The following is a 27169-nucleotide window of genomic DNA, read 5'->3' on the forward strand; positions in this document are numbered from 1 at the left end:
ATACCAAAACATTTATTCTTTCCCACAAAGAAATCTGGAAGCAAAATATTGAGATGTATATAGTCTCTGTTGTTTGAAAAAAAAAAAAAAAGTAGAAAAAAGAAGCTACTGAGTTTTCCCAAGTATCCCATTCTTCCCAGCATTGACAAACGGAGGTAGGGAAAGAGAAGTATTGTTTACTGAGTGCTTGCTGCATGCCAGGCACTGTCCTGTGTCCTTTAAGTATCTTATTCTCGTGGATGACATGTGCTCATCTTTCATGGTTTCACTCTAGCATTGCCTCCTCCTCTGTGTCTGCTTTCCTTGCTATTCCCTCCCTACCGTGCATCTTCATTATCCCCTCTCCCATTGCATCTTTAAAGCTACGTTTATATCTTGCAGTCCATTCCCGCTCTTCCTCTACACCTGCCTGTCCAAAATGGTAGCCATTGGTCACAGGTGCTACTGAACGTTTAAAGTGTGTCTAGTCAAAGTTGAGATGTGCTTAAGCATAAAATACATACCAGGGCCAGTGGTATTCAACAGCCCCCAGACCTGGTGCTGACTTCCCATAGTGCCTATCTCCTGCTCCACTCCCTCCGCACAATCTTGTATTTCAGCTACACTGTTCTATTCTCTGCTCCACAAATTTCTCTCTACCTTGCTCATACACAAATGTTTCCCATGCCCCAAATGGCTTTTAAAATGTTACTACCCTAACCTCCTTCAAACCTTTAAAAATTAATCTGGGCTGGGCAGAGTGGCTCACGTCTGTAATCCCAGCACTTTGGGAGGCTAAGGTGGGAGGATCACTTGAACCCAGGAGTTCCAGAGCAGCCTGGGCAATATGGTGAGACCCTGTTTCTACAAAATATTAAAGTTAGCACACACCTGTAATCCTAGCTACTGGGGAAGCTGAAGTGGGAGGATTGCTCGAGCCTTAGGAGGTGGAGGTTGCGGTGAGTGAAGATCATGCCACTATACTCCACCTGGGTGACAGAGCGAGACCTTATCTCAAACAAAACAACAAAAAAATTATTTCCAATTTGTAGTAGACCTCTTTCCCATTTCCAGTTAAAAGTGAAGATGTGGATTTAGTTTAGATTCTAGATTTGGTGGCTGAGCTATTTTTAAATGTGACAGTGCACAAACACTGGCAAGGTGCAGCCATGGGATTCATACAGAGGACGTGAGCATTAAATAAGAATATACAACACTTTGGGAGGCTGAGGCAGGTGGATCACCTGAGGTCAGGAGTTAGAGACCAGCATGGCCAACATGGTGAAACCTCGTCTCTACTAAAAATATAAAAATTAGCCAGGCATGGTGGCACGTGCTTGTAATCCCAGCTACTCAGGAGGCTGAGGCAGGAGAATCACTTGAACCTAGGAGCTGGAGGTTGCAGTAAGCCGAGGATCATGCCACTGCATTCCAGCCTGGGCGACAGTGAGATTCAGTCTGAAAAAATACACACATACACACACACGTTGAACGCAGTGGCTCACGCCTGTAATCCCAGTACTTTGGGAGACCGAGGCAGGAGGATTACTTGAGCCCGGGAGTATGAGACCAGCCTGGGCAACAAAGGGAGAGCCCTGGCATAAAAAAAAAATTAAAAAGCTAGCTGGGCATGGTGGCACGTGCCTATGGTCTGAGCTACTTGTGAGGCTGAGGTGGGAGGATTGCTTGAACCCAGAAGGTCGAGTCTGCAGTGAGCTGTGATTGTGCCGCTGCACTCAAGCTTGGGCAATGGAGCAAGACCCAGTCTCAAACAAAAAAAAAAAACAAAAAAAAAAAAACCAAGAAAGTTAGTAGTGTAGAACTTCCTAAGAATTTCACTGACGGCGTGACTAACTTTTTCTGCTTTGTCAATTCTGGTTTATATATCTTGTGTTTTATTTGACATAGGCCTGTTTTGTTGAATTCCTGCTGAGAAAGATGGTAAAACACTATATACCCTCCCCAGCCATAAATTCCTCTTTTGTGAAACCCTACTGGTGGATATTTACTTTTTTGTATCTCTTTGGTAACCCTGAGGATTTTAGATCATGAAAATGAAAACTGTTGATGAGACATGTGAGTTTCAAAATCAGTATGTCACCAAACGCTTGTGTGGAAGGTTAGAAAGGTAAATATGCTTCTGGACATGCATATTATTTGCTACCAAGCAAGCCAAATTTACAAACATATCCTTGAAATCAGAGAAAACCGGCCGGGCGCGGTGGCTCAAGCCTGTAATCCCAGCACTTTGGGAGGCCGAGATGCATGGATCACGAGGTCAGGAGGTCAGAGACCATCCTGGCTTTCAACACTTATGAAACCCGCCTCTATTAAGAAATACAAAAACTAGTCAAGGAGGTGGCGGGCTTCAGCAGTCCCAGCTACCGGGAGGTTGAGGCCGAGAATGGCGTGAACCTCGGGAGGCTGAGCTTGCAGTGAGCTGGTGATCCGCCACTGCAGTCCAGCCTGGTGACAGAGCCAGACCCGGCCCCAAAAAAAAAAAAAAAAAAAAAAAAGAAATCAGAGAAAACCGAACCCCTAATGGGTTTCAAGTGAACAAGGGATCGTCATTTGAAACGCATTATATTTTCCCCTTATTTAAGGTTCAAGGTAGCATGATGAGGTAGTTAAGAGCATGAATTGGCGGCAAAAGTATGGCTGGAAATTGGTGAGTTCCAGCTTTCACTTAGTAGCATGTGATCTTAAGAAAGGGCAGAGGCTCCCTGTGTTTCAATCTTGTCACCTGTATGTGGACATAATGATAGACCTTACCTCTTAGGGCTGTGGGGAAGGCATGTGAATTAATATGTGGACAGTTTTTAGCCACATATAGTAGGTCGCCTTATAAACGTTGGGCATTATTGTTATTCTATCCTGTTGTTTTTTTTTTTTTGAGATGGAGTCTCACTCTGTCGCCCAGGCTGGAGTACAGTGGCATGATCTCTGCTCACTGCAAGCTCCGCCTCCTGGGTTCACGCCATTCTACTGCCTCAGTCTCCCTAGTAGCCAGGACTACAGGCACCCGCCACCATGCCCGGATAATTTTTGGTATTTTTAATAGAAACGGGTTTTCACCATGTTAGCCAGGATGGTCTCAATCTCTTGACCTCGTGATCCTCCCACCTTGGCCTCCCAAAGTGCTGGGATTATAGGCGTGAGCCACCGCGCCCGGCCTATTGTTATCCTATTATCGTTACCTGTATCATCATTGTCATCATGATCATATGATAGTTTTTTTGGTTTTGTTTTGTTTCTGAGACAGAGTCTTGTTCTGTCACCCAGGCTGGAGTGCGGTGATGTGATCTCAACTCATGGCAACCTCTGTCTTTCGGGTTCAAGTGATTCTCTTGCCTCAGGCTTCTGAGTAGCTGGGATTACAGGCAAATACTACCATACTCAGCTACTTTGTGTATCTTTAGCAGAGATGAGGTTTCACTATGTTGGCCAGGCTTTCTCAAACTCCTGACATCAGGTGATCCACTGGCGTCAGCTTCCCGAAGTGCTGGGACTACAGGTGTGAGCCACTGTGCCTGGCCCATATGATGTTTTCTATATATATATATATATATTTTTTACCTCATGGTTTTACTTCCTAGCTTGAGGGAACCTGAACCTGGTTTTAAAGGCTTTTCTCAACCCCTATTTTCTCCGTGTGGTCTTTAGTTTCTCACGTGGACATGCTCCCATTAGGTTTTTAACTTTTCCTGTTTCAGTTCCACATACATTGCATATTTAATAGTGCAACTGCAGCCGGGCGCGGTGGCTCATGCTTGTAATCCCTGCACTTTGGGAGGCCGAAATGGGTGGATCACGAGGTCAGGAGTTTGAGACCATCCTGGCTAACACGGTGAAACCCCTTCTCTACTAAAAATGCAAAAATTAGCCAGGCATGGTGGGGGGTGCCTGTAGTCCCGGCTACTCGGGAGGCTGAGGTAGGAGAATAGTGTGAACCTGGGAGGCAGAGCTTGCAGTGAGCCAAGATCACGCCACTGCACTCCAGCCTGGGCCATAGAGCGAGACTCTGTCTCCAAAAAAAAAAAAAAAAATTAGTGCAATTGCTTATCCAGCAATGATTTATGTGGAATAGCAGATGTCAGGCGAGGTTTTGCTATGCTGAATACTTTATTTATATTTTTATGTAAACATAATTTGCTTTGTAGGCACAATATAACAAAAGCTCTAAAGCCACGAAGACGTTAGACAATGTTTCAGTTCACTTCAATCAAGCTTAAATTACAGAGAAGCCTTCACAGTTCCTTTAAGGCAGACTGAGACATACTTTACACTTCCTTCAGAAAAAACAATCAAGAGACAGGAAAGAAGGTGCTTAAAATGAGAGTACGTTAAACAATGAATGTGCGTCCCCCGGTTCTTCACGGCAGAAATTAGTCTTACTGGTCAAACTCGAGTTTTCTCATTCTGTACTCTGAAAGGGTTTTCTTTAACCATCTGGCATAATTTGTGATTACTGGATTAACTTTGCTAGTTAAACAAAACAAAACCATACCCAGATTTGGGGGTGGGGTGGGGAGTACCTTTTTTATGCCTCTCCTCTGGTCATAACAAAGGCGACGTGAATTCTGAACTGAATTCTGAACATAGCTGAGTTCCCACGCCCCTGGGGAAGGAGAGCTCTAATATGGCCAGTGTCTCTTAACTCCTTCAGCTCTGGAAAATGTCATTTCTGCCCAACTTACTAGGAATGCCACTCGGATGACAGTTCTCCCTAAGACCCCCTTTTCGGCATGGTTACGGGAGAAACAGCCAATAATATAGCACTTAGCAAAGGTAATAGGGGAATAAACGCCCCATTATCTCTCTAAATGGCCCAGAACTGGAATAGTGGTGAGTCCTGGAGTAGGAAAAAGAATGATGTTGGTGTCCTCTTTTGGGATACTCTCATCCCTTGGTTCCTCAGATGACGGCACCCTTTCTTGTCTTCATACTTTACATACACATTCACAATGGGGAGAAACTCTTCAGATAAATATTTGGCATACATAACTCATCATCCTAAGCTTAGGATAGGAAAAAAGAACATGAATGAGGTGACATTTGCTACAAAAGGACTTTGGAAATCAGGTAATTGATAAGATGCATTCGTTCCTACCACTTGGGGAAAGGGTTGGGTCCACCCTAAGGCTTGTTGGTGGAGAAACTGGGCAATGTAAAAGCCCTCTGATGTTTTTCAGAACACAAACTTGGGGTACTAATCCTGTGAGCTCCTGGGATTTCCAGATTGGTCTGTGAGTGACAGTTAACCATTTTAGCCAAAAGGACTGGAATGAGGGAATGAGGGGCGCCGTTGCGGGAGACATTGAGATCCTTCTCTTTCTCGAGGGTAACTATATTCACCTCTCAAGTACAGTCAAATGACATGGGGGTAGGGTTCTTAGGAGCTGAAAAATTGAACAAGGTGTGTGAGCAGGTGGCTTGTTCCTTGGTTTCCCAAAAGCAGAGGTGATGCAGATTCTACACCAGGGGTTTATATATGGGAGGGGAGGAACTGTACATCTGGCATCAGATGCTGAATATAAACCTGTTATATCACTAGAGTTTGTTACATGTTGGGACATGCTTTGGCCGGGAAGGAGATGCTCCTTGACTTTTCCACCTATGGTCCGCAAGGGAACTCTTTGGGAAATTCATGCATGGTCAATGTGGTCACTTTCCCCCAGAAATTCAAGTTTACAGAATTGGTAATGCAGGTGGCAAGTGTGCAAACACCAGCAATGCTCAAGAATGACTTCTGAATGCATCTCGTATGTGGTGTTTTCTTAAAATTAAAGATATGGAGCAGGAAGAATCCTGCTCATGAGATGTGTTTTGGAGGATAAATCTTCATAGCAGGTCCTCAAACTCATGGCATTGACCCATTGTCTTCTGTGAAAAATCCATACCTGCCTCCCTCTGTTTATGGATAAGAGCCAGTGAAAGGGTCAAACACTGAAGGGGTAGAAGAGAATGGCTCAAACTTTTGATCATAGTCGTCTCTTAAATGGAGACAGGAAAAAGTACTACTAAGAGAGTTTCTAAATTTGTGAGCTTGTGAAAACATCCAGCCTACTCTCTTTCTGCTGGCCAAATTAGCAAGTGTTCTCATCAGAGGCATGGGTCATCAGCAGCAAAAAAGTGTCATTGGCCTGAAGAATTCTAGGAGCTGAACAGGGCTCTATGATAACACCTTTCCATCCAAACTTGTCTTTGCCCGTGTCTGGTCTCTTAGGCATTGAGCCTGGGGCTTGTATTAATTTGCAAGGCTGTTCTAGAACTGTCAAGAAGAACCCACAGATGGATGGTTTTGATACAGGGGAGAGGGGAGTGTGTAATACAGAGATAGAAGAGGGACATAATACTGCATGGCATGGGATTGGCACTTAATTTCAAAAAACAACAGTGATCAACAGCTTTTTAGCTCAGCTGACTGCAGACAAACACAACACGCACTGGACTATAGCATTTGTTCACTGGGGCACAGAAGAGTTTTCTCAGCCGGGTCCTCGTCTTCCAAACCATCCTTTGCATTCTCCCACCTGGGTCCTGGGTTACTGGATGAAGGGCATCCGCTCCTTGTTCTCACTGTCTCCCTCGTGGTCCTCCTCCTCTTCCCCTGCTTCACTGGTCTCTGTGCTGTCATTGGCCATCTGCAATTCAAAAGAGGATGTTACTGAGAGCTATGCAACCCGGATCCATCATCTCTGAGCATCTGACACAGTCCCATGGGAGGACTTGGGGGCTAGGAGTTAGGGTTGCTTGTTTCCCTGGAAGGCAGTGCAGGATTAGCTGTCATATGTTGGGGACCCCAAGAGATGGTGCTGAGATAAGGATTTGAATGCCAGTATCCGGAATTGGGAGATGATCCCACGAAGCACTAGCAGGGGAGTGAAGAAATGAGACTGAAAAGGGGAAGAATCCAATGCAGGGGATGTTAGTAAGTCAGCTCCTGTGTGGGTAGTGGGACTCAGTCCTGCTGGGGACCTGTGAGAGACCCTGGGGGACACACCTTAGAGCTGCCCCTTCTGAGGGAGGAGGAAACCACTTTATGGTTAAGGACTGCTCTCAGGGGAGGTGAGTTATCTCCCTGCACCCCATGCAGGTTCTGTGCAAAACTCAAGCATGCTCTGGTGACGAAATTTAGCTCTCAGGCAGAGAGGGGCAGGTGCTGGAGTGCAGGGGACCCGAGCGCCAAGGGGAGAAGGGAGGGATACTGACAGCGTCAGCTGCACAAACCCCCAGAGTTGAATTCTTGATGCTGTCACTTAGGAAGAACAGATACAACAACCAGAACAAAGGTGTACTGATCTGCTTTTTGGTCTCTGTTCCCCCATTGGAATATAGTTTTTGGGAAGACGGGGATTTTGCTTGGTTCTTTTTCTTTTGTTAACCACTGGTACCTGGCATAGTTATGAATACCCCTCTGGGCCTTCATTTCCTCCATCATGACAGTGGCGATAAATCCACCTGCCTTATAAAGTTGTTACAAGAACCAGGTGAAAGAAGATGGAGCAATGTATCTGAAGAGTCTAGCAAACGGCTGAGCACATCAGAGAGGCTCAGAACCAACATCCATTAACATCCCCCTATGTGAGCTGTGTGTGCCTCAGATTTCTTTTCTGTTCTTAGCTCCTGATATCTAGGTTGGACCCCAGATCTCCCGAACTAGAGTCCCTGGCTGCGTCACGGCCTATTCTGACAAACAGGAATTTGGCCCCTGAATCTCAGCCCACCCCATGTGGTCTCACCTGAAGCTGGGTTTCCCCCCTTGGCCACGCTGTGTGCAGTGCCTTCTCCCTGGAATGTCAGTCCTCTACCCCCTCTGCACAGTTCATCCCTACATTTCCTTTAGGGCTCATCCTACTTCCTCAAGGTAAGCCTTTGCAGAATTCCCTAACTGGAACAATCTCCATATTATGAACTTTCATGGCCCAAATACCTCTTCTTTGTAGCACTGATCAAGAGTTGCAATGTCCCGTTTATATGAATGGCTCATTGACGAATGTCCGTCTGCCCCTGGCAAACCATAGATACCACAGGGGAGGACCAGGTCTCTGCAGTTTTCTTCCCTACAACTAGGTATGTATGCAACAAGCGCTTTAGGATAATGAAGAACTAACCAACTAAGCTGTCCTTTAGTAGTGTATATTATAATCCATAGTCATCACCAATATGCCAGTTAGCTCACAGACACTGGTTCTTTTAATCTTCTCTACGACTCTATGAAATAGTAGCAATAGTAGTAATTATTGTTAGTTCCGTTCTGCAGCAGTGGAAAGGGAGACCCTGAGATGATGTGACCACAGAAGCCATAAAGGCAGCAGAGGTCAGTTGCCTTCAGGAAAGGCCACCCCTGTTCTCTGGGGCACTGGTCTGATGGCCAGGACTGGGGCAGGGCTGCCCTCTGGTACTGAGGGGTCTGGAGGCAGCAGTTCTGCCTCTGCTCTGACTTCATGACACATCATAGGATGAGTTCCAACTTTTGCTTTGGTCCAGCCTCATCAAGAGGAGGCCCTGCGCAGGAGAGACTCCACTCTTAGTGCCTCCCAGGAAATTCACTTCCGGAGCTGCCAAGAGCAATCGACTTCCCCTGCCTGGGTGCTGCCGATACGCCTTACAGCCCAGACTATTCTAGAGGAGCAGTGCATCTCCTGCAGCGTGCTGGCTGGGCAGATTTGGGGCTGAGTGAGGGCTGAGAGTGGTCATGGCTGGGCGCCGTGGCTCACGCCTGTAATCCCAGCACTTTGGGAGGCCGAGGCGGGCAGATCACCTGAGGTCGGGATTTCAAGACCAACCTGGCCAACATGGTGAAACCCAGTGTCTACTAAAAATACAAAAATCAGCCAGGCGTGGTGTGGTATGCACCTGTAATCCCAGCTACTCTGGAGCCTGCGGCATGAGAATCACTTGAACCCGGGAGGCGAAGGTTGCAGTGAGCCGAGATCACACCACTGCACTCCAGCCTGGGTGACAGAATGAGGCTCTGTCTTAACAACAACAACAACAACAAAAAGTGGTCATTCCAGTAGGAGAAAGCACCTCTGCAGGCGCCTTGTCCCCCTCCTCCAACACCTGCCGAGTGGACGGCGACCCGTCCTGCGGGGCCTGGAGCTTGACTTGTTTCCTCTTCCGTCAGGTGCTAGCCCTAAAATGACCTCACTGGATCCCTCCTGCGTCTCCATGTCTTCTGTTGAACCTGACGACATGCTCCCTTTCCTTCAAGTCTGCTTTTCCGTCTACATAGGCCGTGGCCTCTTTTCTACCACATGGTTGCTCTGAATACCCACTCTCTACTGTCTTTTGGTTTCTTTAGGTCTCGGATAAAAGCCTTCAGGAGGGCCAGGTATGGTGTCTCATGCCTGTAATCCCAGCTTTTTGGGAGGCCAAGGCAGGTGTGTCACTTGGTTAGGGGTCCGAGACCAGCCTGGCCAACTTGGTGAAACCCTGCCTCTACTTAAAAAAAAAAAAAAAAAAAAAAAAAAATTAGCTGAGTGTGGTGGCATGTGCCTGTAATTCCAGCTACTCCTGTAATTCCAGCTACTTGGGAGGCTTAGGTGGGAGGATCGCTTAAACCTGGGAGGCGGAGGTTGCAGTGAACCGAGATCGTGCCATTGCCCTCAAGCCTGGATGACAGAGAATCCATCTCAAAAGAGAAGCCTTCAGGAGCTTCAGAAACAAGGAAAATGACATTGTATGTTGCACAGGCAGATCCTGTGCTTTTACAGGAAAGGTGGGTTTTTCCGCCTCTGCTGTGGTAAGAATCCTTACTCCGTAAGACAGGCCTTCCTATCAGCCTAAGGACTTGGCAGCAACTCATGTGTGATAGACACAGGAGCATCCCGGGGTGGGAAACTGGTGCCAACTATTTTGCTTGAAAGCAATAAGCTTCCAGGATGGCCCTAGAGCCTGTCTGCCTTCTACAAATGGGACTGAAATAGGCTTGGTCATATGTTTAAAGACTACAAACAGGTGTACAGGAGACTCAGGATCCAAGTCACTCCCTCCCCTCCCTAACCTTACCCTCTCATCTGCTTTGAACAGCCCTAGAACTTAGTAAGTATTTAATAAGCTATATCCCTATTGTATAAGTCACTTAACAAGAGGGCGTTCTAGAATGTTGAAGTTGTCCTTCTTTGAATGAAATGACTGTCATACCCAAATTACATTATGGTTACAAGTCAAGGAAATACTTTCAAAAATACACACTCCAGGCCGGGCGCGGTGGCTCACGCCTGTAATCCCAGCACTTTGGGAGGCTGAGGCAGGTGGATCATGAGGTCAGGAGATCGATACCATCCTGGTCAACACAGTGAAACCCTGTCTCTACTAAAAAAATTAGCCGGGCGTGGTGGCATGTGCCTGTAGTCCCAGATATTTGGGAGGCTGAGGTGGGAGAATGGTGTGAACCCAGAGGCGGAGCTTGCAGTGAGCCGAGATCGCACCATTGCACTCCAGCCTAGGTGACAGAGTGAGACTCTCTCTGTCTCTCTCTGAAAGAAAAAAAATCAGGGGAACCATCAGGGAGCATCTCGGAAGCAGCTGGCATCATTCTGTTAAGAACATGAATGTGAAATTATTGAAATTTTCCAGGTATTTCCCCCAAGAGCTAGCAGCTGTAATAGACAGGTCTGTTGTTGCTATGCGTTCCTGCCTATGCCTTCAGATTGCTTTTGATATGCTCTCACTGAAGCACTGGCCTTTCCTTTTCAGCATTCATCTCAGTTTGTCATGAATCCCTCATGTGTGAAATCATTTGATTACCCCTAGTCTCCTCCACTAGCCCACAAGCTACCTGTACTTCCTTCTACCCCACCTGTGTCTGCACCTGATTGACCCATGGTGCTCTCTTACGTGGACCTGAACAGACTCCTCTGCTTTTCACTCACCAGTGGAGTTGGGGTCTTTTCTACATCCAGAATTAACTTGCCAATGTTCCCTCGGTCATGAATCCGCTGCATGGCCTCCTTCACCTGCCAGACAAGGCGAGAAACAGAGGTGCTGGTTAGGTGAGATGTTGCCCAGTTATAAAAGGGGCCTGGAAAACTCAAACTGTCAAGTGACCACCAGAGGGCGCTGCGGCTCAAGCTTAGTGGCTAAGAGGTTGATGTTGGACCTTGGGGGTGCAACTTCATTCTGGTTGTGCCATTCACACACCGATCTTGTGCAAACATCCTCTGGGTCGAAAAAATGAGGGTGACAGCTCTTGAAATAAGTAGATGAACATTTCTTAAAAGGGTGGGGGGAAGGTTTTCTGGAGTTCTCAGAGTTACATGCTGCAGGGTGGCAGGGTGCATTAGTCAGATTACATGTTGACCAATAAAGATATTTTCTGAAGGTCATTTGTGCCCTGCTTACTTCAATGTTATTTAACTGTGACTCACAGTTGGGCTAAATTGACCCATTACTCAAGGCTGAACTGCACTCAGGAAAATTCTCACGATTCTGGTTATTGGGAGGAAATGCTGTCTCCAAGTGGAGTTTCCCCTCAACATTATAGTATTCTCCCCAGAAAAGAGGGCCTCCTGTTTGTTTTCAAATGTTGGGGGCTTGCCAGGCCCACAGCTGTCTCCTGGGACCCTCTGAAACAGCAAGGTTGTGGCAGAATCCCATTTGCATTTTGAGCCTCTCATTCTGCTGCCACGTGGAATTCCAACTGTTGAGGGGTAGGGTCGGGGAGGAAGGCATGAGAGTTAAATGAAATCCGGAAAGGGCATCATGGAGCTTGGTACTTGGTACAGGCCCATGCTCCACATCTCAGTGAAATCTGCGTGGAAATGCCACATCTCTTGATTAAGAAAAATAATTGTTTAAAATAGATCTAGCCTAAATATTTTTCCTGAAGTCTCAAACATTTAAAATTTGTGTTCATTCAGTCCAAAAATATTCATTAAATGTTGCTTCTAGCCTAGGTGCTATGGTTAAACAAAAAGTAAGATACAGTGCCTGCCTCTGAGGAACTCACCCTGTGGCTGATTGATAGAGCAGTGTTCGCTTGTATGAAAACCAAAGCCTTCTACACATTTGGATAACAACTTGACACAGCTATTAAAATGTTTGTATTCTAATTGCTTTTCTGGAAATTTATCCTAAAGACATAATTTAAATTATGGGGAAAAAAACTTATTACACAAAAGATACTCAGTTACAGTATTGCTTTTTATGGCAAAACATTGAAGCAACTTATATGTCCCAGAGTTAAGGGAATGGTTGAGTAAACAATGACTCACTCACATTTATCTACTGAAAGGAAATGATATGTGACTGTTAAAGAATATAAAGATATATGCAGCTAATTACAAAGACTATACAGCAGAATTAAATGTTGTAATATTGCTAAATGAGAACTGACATTCATATTTAAAATATTTTAATCTCTATCTCCATAAAAACACACATATACTAAAATAACTAGAAAGGGCTATGGATATATGATAAAACATGTAGAAGAAATGGATACCTTTTAACTTTAGTGTCTGTCTGGTAACATTATCAAATCAGTATTTAATATAAATGCATTTTTAAATGCAGTCTTTGAACAACCCGGCAGTGATCAGAATCAACCCATTTTTGGGGGGACAGGGTCTTGCTCTGTTGCCTTGGCTGGAGTAAAGCAGTACAATTACAGATCACTGCAGGTTTGACCTCCTGGTCTCAAGCCATGCTCCCACCTCAGCCTCCCAAGTAGCTAGGATTATTATAGGCAAGCGTCACCACATGCTTAGCTAATGTTTCGCTTTTTTTTTTTTTTTTTTTTTTTTTTTAGTAGAGATATGGTTTTGCCATGTTGCCAGGCTGCTCATGAACTCTTGGCCTCAAGTGATCCTCCCCTCTTGGCCTCCCATAAGTGCTGAGATGACAGGCATGAGCCACTGTGCTCGGCCCTGATCTCTGACTAATAGTGTCATATGATTGATAAGTTTCTTGGCCCTAATACACAATCCAGTGGATTCCTTTTATTTCTGCAGTGAGCTCTGCTTTTCAAGGGTTTTCACATTTGTTCATAATAGCTACTATCCACCGGGAATCTTCATGTATTACAGCGGACACCTTCTAAAATGGTTGTCAGGAATCCCCACTGCCTGGTACTCATCCCCTCCCCGTGAATGTAGGCTGGATCTAGTGACTTGCTTCTAAGCAACAGAATAGAGCAAAAGTGATGATATATCACTTCCAAAATTAGGTAGTAAAGGACCGTGACTTCCATTTTGCAGTCCCTCTTTCTCTAACTCTTGACGCTTCCTTGTTCTGATGACTCGAGCTGCCACCTTGTGACCTGCTCTATGGGAGAGGTCCACATGGCAAGAAATTGAGGGCAGACCCCAGCCAGCAGTCAGTGAGGAGCAGATACCCTCAGTCCAAATGCCGGTGAGGAACTGAATGCTGCCAACAACCACAGAGACTTTGGAAGCAGACCCTTCCCCAGTTGAGACCACAGCCCCAGCTGACACGTTTGTCAGAGGCATCTGAACCAGAGCAACTCCCTCCTGAGTGAGGGGTAGGATAAACGAGGCTGAGACTTGCTGGCCGCATCCCCAGAGGGTTAGATATTCCTAGCCTCTAGATGCTCACGGTTAAGGGAACAGATTAATAATGTTTACTAAACAGACCCAGACTTGGGAGTGTCCTGATAATGATATCTTGATATCTTGAGAACAGAAGCATTACTAATTTTACTTTAAAGATAATATCGGCACAGTGGCTCACGCTTGTAATCCCAGCACTTTGGGAGGCCAGGGCGGGCCAATCACTTGAGGTCAGGAGTTCGAGACCAGCCTGGCCAACATGGGGAAACCCCATCTCTACTAAAAATACAAAAATTAGCTGGGCGTGGTGGTGGGTGCCTGTAATCCCAGCTACTTGAGGGGCTGAAGCAGAATTGCTTGAACCTGGGAGGTAGAGGTTGCAGTGACCTGAAATTGCACCACTGTGCTGCAGACTGGGCAACAGAGCGAAACTATCTTAAAAAAAAGAAAAAAATAATATTGATTCTTGGAAAATGCAGTAATTAAGAAAATTAATCCTTTATCACAAACCCTTGTAGCAGAGCACATGTCCCCCATGCTTTTTTTTTTTTTTTGAGATGCAGTCTCACTCTGTTGCCCAGGCTGGAGTGCAGTGCCACGAACTCGGCTCACTTCAAGCTTCGCCTCCTGGGTTCACGCCATTCTCCCTCCTCAACCTCTCGAGTAGCTGGGACTACAGGCGCCGCTACCACGCCCGGCTAATTTTTTGTATTTTTAGTAGAGACAGGGTTTCACCGTGTTAGCCAGGCTGGTCTCGATCTCCGGACCTTGTGATCCACCCGCCTCAGCCTCCCAAAGTGCTGGGATTACAGGCGTGAGTCACCGCGCCCGGCCCATGCTCTTTTTTATCCTACATTTAAACAAGCATTGTACCCAGGGTGAACATGTTGTTCCTCTTACTTTCTGGAACGCCGTACTCTGTGGCATAGCTATCGTTTCACCACTTGACTTTCTTAAACTTGTTTTTGCTTTGCACTGTGAATTCGCCCTAAATTCTTTCCTGAGTGAGACCCAAGGCCTTGTCTTGGGGTCTGGACCCCTTTCCTGATTACAGCCTTGTGAGAGTCAAAGCACCAACTAAGCCGTGCCCAGATTCCCCACTCACAGAAACTGGGAGACCATAAGTGACTCTAAGTTTGTTGGGGGCAGGTAGGGGTGGGGAGATTAAATGCAATAATAGATAATATATTCTTATCTTACATACATAATTCTTACCTTTCAACACATATCCCCGTTTTACAGATATATACCCTGATGCTCAAAAATAGAAGCAATTTATCCAAAGATTATATAGTTAATTGTGACAGAATTGTGGTTGACACTCAGGGCTGCCAGACCCCAAAGCTCTTTCCCAGTTCTGCCCGGTCTGTACTGCTTCATTTGACTCTCAAAGGCAGAGGAATGAGGTAGGTAATGTCTCACGTCATGGCTCCCCAGCATTCAGTTATTTTTCACTCTGGCAAGTTATTAGCATCTGAAAACTCCTTGGAGACTAGGAACAACTTTTAAGCTGCCTCCAATAAGACAGAGCCCAGAGAAACTGAAAAGCTGTTTTCTCACCAGTTAAAGCTTATTGTGATGCCAGGAGAAAAAGCTCCCTGCAGGGCTGCCTCTAATCTGCATGCTTTTTGGATATTTCTTCTGAAATGAACTGACTCCTTGAAGTCCCTTATGGAAAGGATGGATAAAGGATTAGCAGTATTTCCAAGAGGCCATTTCAGTAGCCTGACCCCCTAGTCACGCTGTTTGCATTTCTATCCTCTATGCTCTTGGAGATGGAAAAGACCCTTTCTGATGACAATGTTGAAGGAAAGAAATGATACTGTTCCTGATTAATTCTTTCTTAGGTCACCATATGAGGCCCTTTGCATAAGTTGCTTCCTTTTATCCACACACACCAAGCCTCTTAGAAGTGTCTGCATCAGTTTCACGAGGAGAAACCGGATGATACGCTGAGTTAAGCACCACAGTTTTACAGATGCAAAACCCAATGATTACAAAATCCAAGGTTCTTGCCTCTGGTGCCCATCTGAAAGGTGGTGAGAACCATGGGGGATTTGAGAGGGCAGCTTCCCCTTCCTCTGTTGTCAACACCCCACACTGCTCTCAACACCTTGACAAAGCAAAGTCTGCACAAAAGAGACATTACTCCCAAATTACCATTTATAAGTGGAAGTACCCTGGCATGGGTGACCGTGCCCAGAAGATAGTGCTGATGGGCTCCAGAAAGCTCAGTAGCACATGGGAGACCTGTCTTCTCCATTGGGACTGTCAGAGGTGTTTTTTTTTTCCCCTAAAGTACTCTTCTGTTTAAAACCCTTCCCCACTGTATTCAAGAGAACCGTCTAGTAGACCTGCATTGCCTAATACTATAGCCACTAGTCTATGTGGCAAGTGAGCATTTGAAATTTGGCTAGTAAAAATCGCCATGTGCTGTCAGTGTAAAATTCACGCCAAGGTGGCGGGTGCCTGTAGTCCCAGCTACTCGGGAGGCTGAGGCAGGAGAATGGCGTAAACCCGGGAGGCGGAGCTTGCAGTGAGCTGAGATCCGGCCACTGCACCCCAGCCTGGGCAACAGAGCGAGACTCCGTCTCAAAAAAAAAAAAAATTCACGCCAGACTTCACAGACTTAATCATCATAAAAAATCCAAACTATCTCAGTAAGAATTGTTGACATTTATTACGTGTTGAAATAACAATGATTAAAATTAGTTTTTTATAGTTTTGAAAATATGGCTAGAAACTAGAAAATTTAAAACTTTGCGTGTGGCTCACATAATTCTGCTGAACACCTCTGGACTACATGTTTCTGGAGCTGGTAACTGTTGCCTTTTCTGGCTTTATTGCTTTTCTCCACCTCTTAAAGCACCCTCATGTCCACCACTTACAATGCATCTGAAGTTCACTGGGCTCTCTGCACTGTCTCTCTATATCCTGGGTCCCTTCCGGGAGTGCCCTGGTCCCTGAGCTACCTTGGATTTGTCTTGCAGCCGTTGACTTGGATGTGAGCTCTTCTAAACATTTGCCCTCCACCCCCAACCTCACGGTCTTGCCCAAGCACTTCTCCTTTCACACCTAGCTGGCTAGTAATGTCAACCCTACCCCAGCCTTATAAGTTACATATCTGCCTCTCCTCTCCATTGCAATTCAATAGAACAGTGCCATCTAAAAGAAATATAAAGCAAACCACAAATGTGGCTAAAATTTTTCTAATTAACCAAGTCAAGAAATGTAAAAAGAAACTGATGAAATTAATTTTAAGATATTTAAGCAAATATATCCAACATGTTATTTCAATATATACTCAACATAATAAAGTAATAATTTACACTTTTTGCGGGGGGGACTGTTTGGAATCTAGGGTGTATTTTCTACTGAGAGTAAATCTCCATTCAGATGAACCACACTTGAGGTCCTCATTGGCCTCCCATGGCTGACAGCTACCATATTGGGGATTTCAGCTGTATATGGGCAGGACAGTGGTGTCTACCTCAGAGTCCATAGAGCAAAAGGACATCTGTCACACAATAGCTTCCAGGATGAATAAATGAATGAAAAAGTGGATATGTGGAGAATGTGAGATGCTATGTGGCTGAGCCTTACCTAGAGGTCTTTGTCCTGCCTACCCCACAACCTAGAGCCCCTGGCCTGGGCAGCTATCTCTTGGTGGCCTGCTCAGTGCAGCCTGGGTGACCCAGCGGAGTCTGTTCATAATCAGGACTATGGTCCCACACCCAGTCTGGGACGCCACTGCCAGCGGCATGGCTGGCCAGATCTGGACTCAGCACCTGGATTTTCCAGGGCCGTGATTCTGGATTTACTCAGGCCATGTCCAATAGAGCTGGAGGGAGGAAATCTGAGTCATGTCATTCAAGCACCTCAGGATGCCAACATTCTAAGCTCAAAGGACATCTGGACTTTCTCTGACACTTCTGGTGTCTGGGAGGCCACTTTGACAGCATCCCAAGTGTATGGTGGCAGGAGGCAGTGGGAACATTCCAGGACTGAATCCTGGCTTTGCTTTGAGTTGGTAATATCATTCCAACAAGTGGCTTCCTCTCTCTGCATCTCATCTTTCTTATGTGAATGATAATAGCTATACTAGCCATTCATTCATTCATTCATTCATTCATTCATTCATTCATTCAACAGAACCAAAGTCCTGGGCCAGGAACTGGGTGAAACAGATGTTCTCCGTCTGTCCTGGGGGAATCGTATTTTCCCTTATTAAATAGGTTTATCATAATCATTAAAAGTGCTACAGCTGGGTGGGGTGGCTCACCCAGCACTTTGGGAGGTCCTGGCGGGTAGATCACCTGAGGTCGGGAGTTCAACACCAGTCTGACCAACGTGAAGAAACCCCGTCTCTATTAAAAATACAAAATTAGCCGGGCGTGGTGGGGCATGCCTGTAATCCCAGCTACTGAGGAGGCTGAGGGAGGAGAATCACTTGAACCGGGGAGACGGAGGTTGTGGTGAGCTGAGATTACGTCATTTCACTCCAGCCTGGACAAAAAGGGCGAAACTCCGTCTTAAAAAAAAGAAAAAAAAAAAAAAAAGTGCAAAGGGAGTGAGCAGTGTTCCACAATGGAGAATACATGGTGAGGGGTGGAGGCAGAGTGACCCACTTAAACAAGATCCCTGGGGACAGCAGACAGAATAACCTCACACTCCCAAGCCATCCATTTCCTACTGTCCAGAACATGAGGGTATGTTTGTTACCTGACGTGGCAAAAGGACTTTGTAGAAGTGGTTAAGCTAAAAATCTGAGATGGGGGATTATCCTGGATTATCTGGGGGCCCCATGGAACCACAGTGATTCTTGCAGGAGGGGGAGGCAGGAGGGTTTGGGTCAGAGAGCAGGTGGTGGGACAAGAGAAGCGGAGTCTGGAGTGATGCCCTTGCTGGAGGGACCACAAGGCAAGAAAAACACACGTGGCCTCTAGAAGCTGAAGAAGGGAAGGAAATGAATTCTGCCCTAGAGCCTCCATGAGGAATGAAGCCCAGCCCTGCTGACACCTTGATTTTTGGGCTTTCAGAACTGTAAGATAATACTTTAATGTTATTTAAGCCACTATATTTGTGGTCATTTGTGACAGCAGCTTACAGGACACTAATATAGGTGGATTTAACAAGGTGATGGGTGAGACCTGAAAAGCAGAAAAGAGTGAGCCATGGAAGGAGCTGAGCAATAGGGATTCAGGGAGGGAAGCAGCATGTGCTTTGGCTCCAGGTGGATCTGAATCCCACGTGGGATTCCCTAAGAGGAGGCCAGAGTGGTGGAGAAAAATACAAGGGCGGGTGGAGAGGAAGGCAGCGGACGGATCCTGGGTGTCATGCGCGTGAAGAGACCACCAAACAGGCTTTGTGTGAGCAACATGGCTGTTTATTTCACCTGGGTGCAGGTGGGCTGAGTCCGAAAAGAGAGTCAGTGAAGGGAGATAAGGGTGGGGCCATTTTATAGGATTTGGGTAGGTAAAGGAAAATTACAGTCAAAAGGGGGTTGTTCTCTGGTGGGCAGGAGTGGGGGTCACAAGGTGCTCAGTGGGGGAGCTTTTTGAGCCAGGATGAGCCAGGAAAAGGAATTTCACAAGATAATATCGTCGCTTAAGGCAAGGACCGGCCATTTTCACTTCTTTGTGGTGGGATGTCATCGGTTAAGGTGAGGCAGGGTATTTGCACTTCTTTTGTGATTCTTCAGTTATTTCAGGCCATCTGGGTGTATGCGTGCAAGTCCCAGGGGATGTGATGGCTTGGCTTGGGCTCAGAGGCCTGACACTGGGGTCTGGAAGCGGAGAGCGTGGCAGATCTTGAAGTCTCTAACCAGTCACTATTTGCACCACTGAAGGCCCTTTTGTAAGACTCTTGGTTTTGCTCTGACGGTCTTCACATATTGCGAAGACTTCCTCTTTGCTAGTGAGAGAGCTCGTCTCTGATTGCTTCAAATCATTTCTGTGCTGGGAAGTGTCACAGAGAAGTGAATATCACTTTTCCATGACTTCCCCAATATTCTCTTATTTGCCAAATGCATATGCCTTTCCTGTGAGGACACCAGCCTGTACTGTGGAGCAATGGGAGTCTCTGGAGGGATCCAGGCTCCTGCGTTCTCTGACAGTGTGACTTCGGGCAGTTTCCCCAGCCTCTCTGTGACACTGTGGGTTTTTTCCCCCTTTATTTTCTACAAAGTCAAAGTAAGGTTTTATATCAGTTTCCTATTATTACTGTAACAGATGACCACCAACAGTGACTTCAAGCACAAATTTATTATCTTACCGTTCTGGAGGTCAAAAGTTTGAAATGGGTTTTACAGGGTTAACATCAAGGCTCCGGCAGGGCTGCATTCCTTCCTGCATTTGTTTCCAGGGAAGAATTCATTTCTTTGACTTTCCCATCTTTAGAAGAAGCCCTTGCATTTCTTTGCTTGCAGGTCCCTCCCACCATCTTCAAAGCCAGCAGGGTAGACCTTCAAATCTCTCTGACTCTCACTCTCCTCCTGCCTCCCTCTTTGAAAGACCCAGGAGGATCTCCCCAACACCTAATCCTTAACTTAATCTCATCTGCAAAGTCTGTTTTCCCATGTGAAGTACCAGATTTGCGGGTTCTGGGGATGAGGATGTGGGCATGTTTGCGTGGTAGTATTCTGCCCGGCCCAGGTTCTCACCCACCTAATAGAACTGCCGTGAAGGTTGAGGGCCTATGTCTGCTAAGCATAGGCCACTGTTACTGGGTCCACTAGAAGCTGCTTTAGGAGAAAACTTGGGGATCCAGCGCCCTCTACTGGATTTCTGAAAGCCATCTATGTCCTCCTCACCCAGAACCCTAAGATTGTTTCTTTCTTGTTTTGTGTTTGAGGCAGGATCATTATCTGTTGTCCAGGCTGGAATGCAGTGGCATGATCACAACCCACTGCAGCCTCTGCCTCCCAGGCTTAAGCAATCCTCCTGTCTCAGCCTCCCAAGTAGCTGAGACTACAGGCATGAGCCACCATGCCTAGCTACTTTTTCTTTTTCTGTTTCTTTCTTTTCTTTTTTTTAAAGTAGAGATAAGGTCTTGCTATGTTGCCCAGGCTGGTCTTGGACTCCTGGATTGAAGCCGTCCTCCTGCCTTGGCCTTGTGGCCTATTCCTTTATTTATCGGATAAATACTGTCCTGCCTACAGTATACTCAAGGCCACCTAATAAAAGGTAGACTCCAACTGGGTCCTTTCTGACTCCCAAGTCCAAAGGAGAGGTTCTACTCTGAGACCTGGTCCCTACTTAGAGGGGCCTACCCTGGCCTTCCTCTGCCTGCACCCCTGCCTATGTCTGCACCTCTACCTATGGCTCCCTTTGGTTGGAGCCAAAGAGACAGCCATGCAAAGCAAACTGTCTCCCCCAACACATACACTTCTAGACCATGCTTTGAGTTCCTGGCCTTGCAGAATTCTAATCTCAAATGGCCCCAAGACCAAATGGGGACTTTTTCCCACTATGTGGACAGGACCCCTTCTGGTGGTGTAGGTGGGACACTGGGGTGGAGACAGAAGGGGGCTGACCACGGGCTGGGATCCTCCATTTGCACTCTTGCCCAGGGCCCTGCAGATGTGAGGGGTGGGTTTGGGTACAGGACACACTGATAACGTGGCATGACTGGCAGGTTCTGGAAACGAGGATATGGGTATGACGGAGACTGAGGAGAGAGAGAATTAGAGATGACTCACAGCTGATCAGAAGGACTATGATGCTCTAGACGCCAGTCAGAATGGGGCACTCAGTGAGGGATTTGTCACAATGGAATGATGACAATGACAAAAATGATGACAGTATTCACATCAGTATAGCATTCCCATCTTTGCTGAGCTTCGTTTTGGAACAATAAACCTTAGGTTCTGAGATGCTAAGTGTTTCACCTAAGGTCACACAGCTGACAGTGCAGGAGCTGGGAGTAAGGTCAGAGGAGAGGGGGCCAAGCCCAGGCTTTCCCATTAGACCTGGTTTCCTTTCCAAGGAGAAGCAGCTGCATTCATGTCTAGTGTTGTGTTTGAGATCCTGGCTGGGCAGCCAGGGGAAAATGGCCAGAAATGCCTGGACGTTGTGAGTCACAGACTGATCCAGTCCCCGATAAGAGGGCCATGGAAACCTTGGAGAACAATGGTTTCTTCTCCCACCTCCATCTCTGAAAGGTAGATCAGAGATTGGAACAGGCCCAAGGAACTGGGAGCCAGGAGTAGGGCAAGGTGAGGGAACAAGAAGGTGAACAGATCCGAGGGAGGAAGGAGAAAAACTGGCAGGAGGTCCTTGAACCCAGGTCATGGTGATTTAGAGAGGACTGACTCAGCAAAGTGGAGTGGGCAGGAGCTAGATCACAGTGCACCGAGAAGAACCCCCCTTGGTGACAGCCTGGAACTCCTGTCTCCAACTTTTTTGCTTCTCTGTGAATAGACATGCAGCCAACAAAGACACTTGTTCCTCAAGCCCATCCTTCTTGAAAACTGCCCCAGCTGTTTCCCTCAAGGTTAAAGACAGCAGCACAGAGGCTGCAGCATCCTGATAGATGCTCTCAGAAAAATTTATTTAAAAATATTTCACTCTGTGTAGCTAGACTCATTAATGCAGAATTCCTGATTTGTTTATTTAACCCCAGTGCATTGCAACCCACTGGAGCTGAACTCATGCCATCGGTTCGTGCTCTCAAAGAAGTCAGCTGGTGTTCAAGACTCAGTGCATGACCCATGGGGAAAATTTAATTGGCTCACCCCATGCAAGCAGAGGAACAGTAGTCAGTCATTTCTGGGCAGTAGTTATAGTCATTTCTGTCTGCAATGAAATTAGGACAGGTGGGGTGGCTGGAAGCCTCAATCAGGGCTGAGGAGGGCTCATGGGCTGCAACCTTAGGGTCTTGGTTATCATTAGGGGGTTCCTCCCCTCATCCATTCTCTGGCCTCTGTTCATTCCCCCATGGACTGTATCTACCAGACTCCTTGCCCCGTGGCTTCCAGTTGACTTTGGCCAATGAGAGATCCTGGTAGATCAGAAAACAGGAGGAAGGAGAATGAAAATATTTCCCCCTTCATTCCTGCCTTGTGATGGGTCTCTGGAAGTAGCTATGCCTCCTCACAACTACAGCTCCTACAAGGTCCTAGCTTTCTCTCTGCAATCTGGTAATGCCTTTCCTTCCTCATGCCCCTTCAGGCCCAGGGTGGGTAATACCTTCCTACTATGACTTGTTTCTGGGCATCTCAACATTCATGTTGAGTTGGTTTCCTTAACTCTGATACCTTTAGAACCGCAGCTAAATGTGCTGCTTGCTTCCTGCCAGGGCACTGACTGATATATTTGGCTCCAAGCTTTTTTATTCAACGAATACACTGAGTGTGTACTAACTGTTAAGTCCTGCAAAGACAACGGCAAGCAAGCCAAACCCGTACAAGACCCCCTGAGCTGGTGAGGCTTTTACAGTTTCATGGGACCATAGGTTTCATCAAAGAATGACTCAAACAAATGTAACATTACCACTTGGTAAGATGGTGTTATGAGGATGTGGGTGGGGATTTGGTTGCAAAGATCAGGGAGTGCTTCTGAAGAAGTGATAATTGAGCTGGGATTTAAAGGATGGATGAGATTTAGATATGACAAGAGGATAGGGAGAAGACCATTCCAAGCAGAGGAAGTAGAATGTGACAGGAGAGATTGAAAAAAGCCAATGGCCTTGGGGACAAAAGAGCAAAAGTCAAGGTGGGGCAAAATTCTGGAAAGTATTTGGGGACTTTGGTTACTACATTCCAAAGAGTTTCCACGAAAGTGGTTGCAAATCTTGAACCTCCTTCTATCTCCCCTCACCTACCTGAGTGGTTAGTTCCTTCACACTTGGGCCATGAGGGTTAACAATCATCAATCTTTGTTTGGGGTTTCATTTAGTGCTTCATAATAGCCAACTTCCTTTTCAGTGGTGTGAAAGGCACAAAGTCATTAGGGTACAAATGACACTACTTAATAACCATAGCACTTGGCTTGTGCTGTGAATAATAATAAGCATAGCCATGTAAAAAAAGGGGAAAAAATCAAGAGGGGTAATTCCATGGATCACTATGCCTGTTAGATGATAAATTAAAAGCTTTGAAAACAAAGAAATGATTAATACTGGCCGGGCGCGGTGGCTCAAGCCTGTAATCCCAGCACTTTGGGAGGCCGAGATAGGCGGATCACGAGGTCAGGAGATCGAGACCATCCTGGCTGACACGGTGAAACCCCGTCTCTACTAAGAAATACAAAAAATAGCCGGGCGAGGTGGCGGGGGCCTGTAGTCCCAGCTACTCGGGAGGCTGAGGCCGGAGAATGGCATGAACCCGGGAGGCGGAGCTTGCAGTGAGCTGAGATCCGCCCACTGCACTCCAGCCTGGGCTACAGAGCGAGACTCCGTCTCAAAAAAAAAAAAAAAAAAAAAGAAATGATTAATACTATAATTAAGAAGCACATCTACCAAAGTCATCGGTGAGATATTCCTCATATTAACAATATCCATCTTTGGGAGGGATTGATGATTATCTAAAATACAAAGTGGGTGTTTAAATGTAACACATTCATTGCAAGTAGGCTTGAGATCTGGAATTTCTGGCCTCTGCCAAGTAGCTTCTGTAGTCTAAAGTGCGTGAGCCCCAAGATTTTGACCCAATGGAAGAGTGACTGGAAAAAGTAGAATGTCAGGAACCATGAATTAATCCACTGGAAGGATAGAGAAAGGATTCAAACACTCGACTCCTTTTTAGACCAGCTGCATATTGGGTCTTTGCAATAATGCAGGGCATAGACTAGGGTGGGGCAAAGGTGACTAGGATGCAAAATATAAGGAGGTGTCCATTCTCTGACTCGCACAAGTGCAGGATCATCACCTGAACGTGAGCATTGCCTTACATTTTATACCCTAAGTGTCTCTCTTGACTAATCATAGCCTTGGTCCTGCAAGGATGGTTATTATTTTTAAAGGAATGGGAGAAACATTCAACCAGCTATTATAAGGGAAGTACCTACTTGGCAACAGGATAACTAATGTGATTCTCCAAGGATTTTTAAAGGGGCTATTAGTAGGAACACTGGCTTACAAGAGACGGAATGTTCTTCCAGGGAGAAGAGAAAGCAAAAAGCAAGGCAGTGTAATTTGGATGGAGCGACTGTTCCTTTTGTCCTGCATCCTTGGATGGTATTGATTCTCTTGATCAAGTATACAACATGGTCATAAGGGGTTCATATGAATTAAACATTGAACCAAGAGCCAGAATGTTCTGCAGAAATCTGACTCATAACAAAACCAAACTATATATTCTTGTCTTACTGTATTTTGAACTAAAGAAGATAAAAAATCAGGTGAATTCCCTCGAGTGTTTGTCTTAGTTAACAACGCTCCATGGTGCTGGATTTGGGTGGTTGAATAGAATTGAAGTGGACACTCAGGGGATGCTGATTCCAACACAGGAGTGAGACCTGGGGAAGAGGATAAAACACATGTGAGGCGCTTTGTCTTCTGGAGATGCTCAGCCTCTCAGACCTGCGGAAAAATACCTGTTGCACAGTGTATGAGAGAGATGCTTGAAGTGCGATGGGCACAGAAGAGGAAGCAATTTATTTGGTATGGGAGAAGGATGAAAACCAGAGGAAGCTGTTGAGAGGAAGTAACTTGAGTAGAAGTTGGTCACTCAGCCAAACAGAGGGACATATAAATAACCCAAGAAGGCCAGGCATGGTGGCTCATGCCTGTAATTCCAGCCTGTAATCAATTTGGAGGCCGGGCAGGTGGATGACTTCAGCCCAGGAGTTGGAGGCCAGCCTGGCCAACATGGCAAACCCTCATCTCTACAAAAGATAAAAAAATTAGCCAGGCCTAGTAGCACATGCCTGTAGTCCCAGCTACTTGGAAGGCAGACGAAGGAGAATCGCTTGAGCCTGGTGAGCAGAGATTGCAGTGAGCTGAGAGCGTGCCATTGTACTCAAGGCTGGGTGACAGAACAAACCCCTGTCTCAAAAATAAATGCATTAATAACCCAAGGAAATATTGCTCTATTAAGAGAATGAGCAGTTAAAGTAACAATCTGAGCTCCCACCACTCCTGAAATTTCACATGAGAATGGTAGAACTTATATATATATAAAATATATATATGTGTGTATATATATATACACACTTTTTTTTTTTTTTTTTTTTGAGACAGTCTCGCTCTGTCCACCAGGGTGGACTGCAGTGGCCTGATCTTAGCTCACTGCAACCTCTGCCTCCCAGGTTCAAGTGATTCTCCTGCCTCAGCCTTCCAAGTAGCTGGGATTACAGGCACGTGCCACCACACCCAGCTAACTTTTGTATTTTTAGTAGAGATGGGGTTTCACCATGTTGGCCTGGATGGTCTCGATCTCTTGACCTTGTGATCCGCCCGCCTTGGCCGCCCAAAGTGCTGGGGTTATAAGCGTGAGCTGCTGCGCCCAGCTAAAAAATATATTTTAAACTTTTTTTTGGCTTTGAATCTTTCAGCAAAACCTTCAACTCAGGGAGAAAGATACTATATTTCTGCATGGAGGACTCTAGTTCTTTACTAACGATGTAATTACCTTGCTTCCAGGTCACACTGGTTTTATTTACTCACAGATTGGTAACTGTGTCATTCCATAATGTCTGAAAGTTTTCACCCAGCATGGTCAAACGTGAGAATTCATGGAAGAGGGCTAAAAATATAAGGAGTCCAAAGACCCTTCAAAGCCTTGAAAGTTCCCAAGTGGCGAGCTATCTTTGAAAGGGATGACGGCCAGACCTAATAGCATTTGGGAAAGCACCATTTAGTAAGTTGGTACAAAGGAATTGTGATTTTTGCCCTTATTTTCAATGGCAAAATGCACAATTACTTTCATAGAAGTCAGAGGTGATCATTACTTAGGCTTGGAGAAAAAGGGATGGTTTGCAGGAATAGGTGGTATTTTTAGTACCTGAGGAAATTGAGATACGTTGACTCTATAATCCATATATAACTGTTGTCTAGACAAATGCTAGGGTTCCTAGGCTGCAAAATTAGAGTCGGCCAACAGAGACAGAGTCCAAGACTGGGATAAACAGTCTGAGAACAGACTAAAGTATAAAGTGGAACAGACTAAAGTATAAAGTATATAATAAAAGAGTGATTCTATTTGTGTAAGCATTGCCAACCAAAGTGTTCTTATCAAAAGCTGGTTCTCCCCCACTTTGTCTAAAGGCGGGTATATATTGGATCCTCCCACTTAGAGAGGAAGGATAGGAGGAGCAAGCTATAGGCTCTGGACCTAAGAACGTAGTAATATGAGAGTCACCAGATGCCCATAGGTTGTAATGGGAGAAGATAAGTCTCAAGGAAAGAGATGAACCTCAAATCGGGTAAACGTAAAGGATAAGGCGGAGGTGGTAAATCTATGGCGTGGTGGAGGCCATTGCTCATGATCATTGCGGCAGCTGACATATGACAAGTGCTTACCAGGTGCTGTCACTGAGCAAAGCACCTCATGTGCATGACTTCATTTCATTGCATCATCCCAGTGAGGTAAGTGGGAGTTTGTCAGGCTGTCAATCAGGGGTACATAAAAATGGGCCCCCTTTTCTTCCTGAGTCTCTGTTGCTTGAGGAGGAGAGTCAAGATGAGAATGAAGTTCAGGAAGGTTAATGGCTTGTTCAAGGTTATTTTTTCTT

General features: G+C 45.9%; 1 protein-coding gene across 1 annotated transcript in view; it reads right to left on the minus strand.

The window, feature by feature from the left end:
- Positions 1–4082: 4082 nt before the first annotated feature.
- The window catches only part of VAT1L (vesicle amine transport 1 like), a 189783-nt gene continuing 166696 nt past the window's right edge, over positions 4083–27169 (minus strand). Inside the window, exons 8-9 of the mRNA XM_003917210.4 lie at positions 10860–10943; positions 4083–6623 (exon numbers count right to left, since the gene is read on the minus strand). Of these exons, the coding sequence (XP_003917259.2) occupies positions 6525–6623; positions 10860–10943 (183 nt within the window). The 3' untranslated portion in view covers positions 4083–6524. The remainder of the gene's footprint in view (positions 6624–10859; positions 10944–27169) is intronic.

This window comes from Papio anubis, chromosome 18, assembly GCF_008728515.1.
Source record: "Papio anubis isolate 15944 chromosome 18, Panubis1.0, whole genome shotgun sequence".
NCBI classification, from domain to species: Eukaryota; Metazoa; Chordata; class Mammalia; order Primates; family Cercopithecidae; genus Papio; species Papio anubis.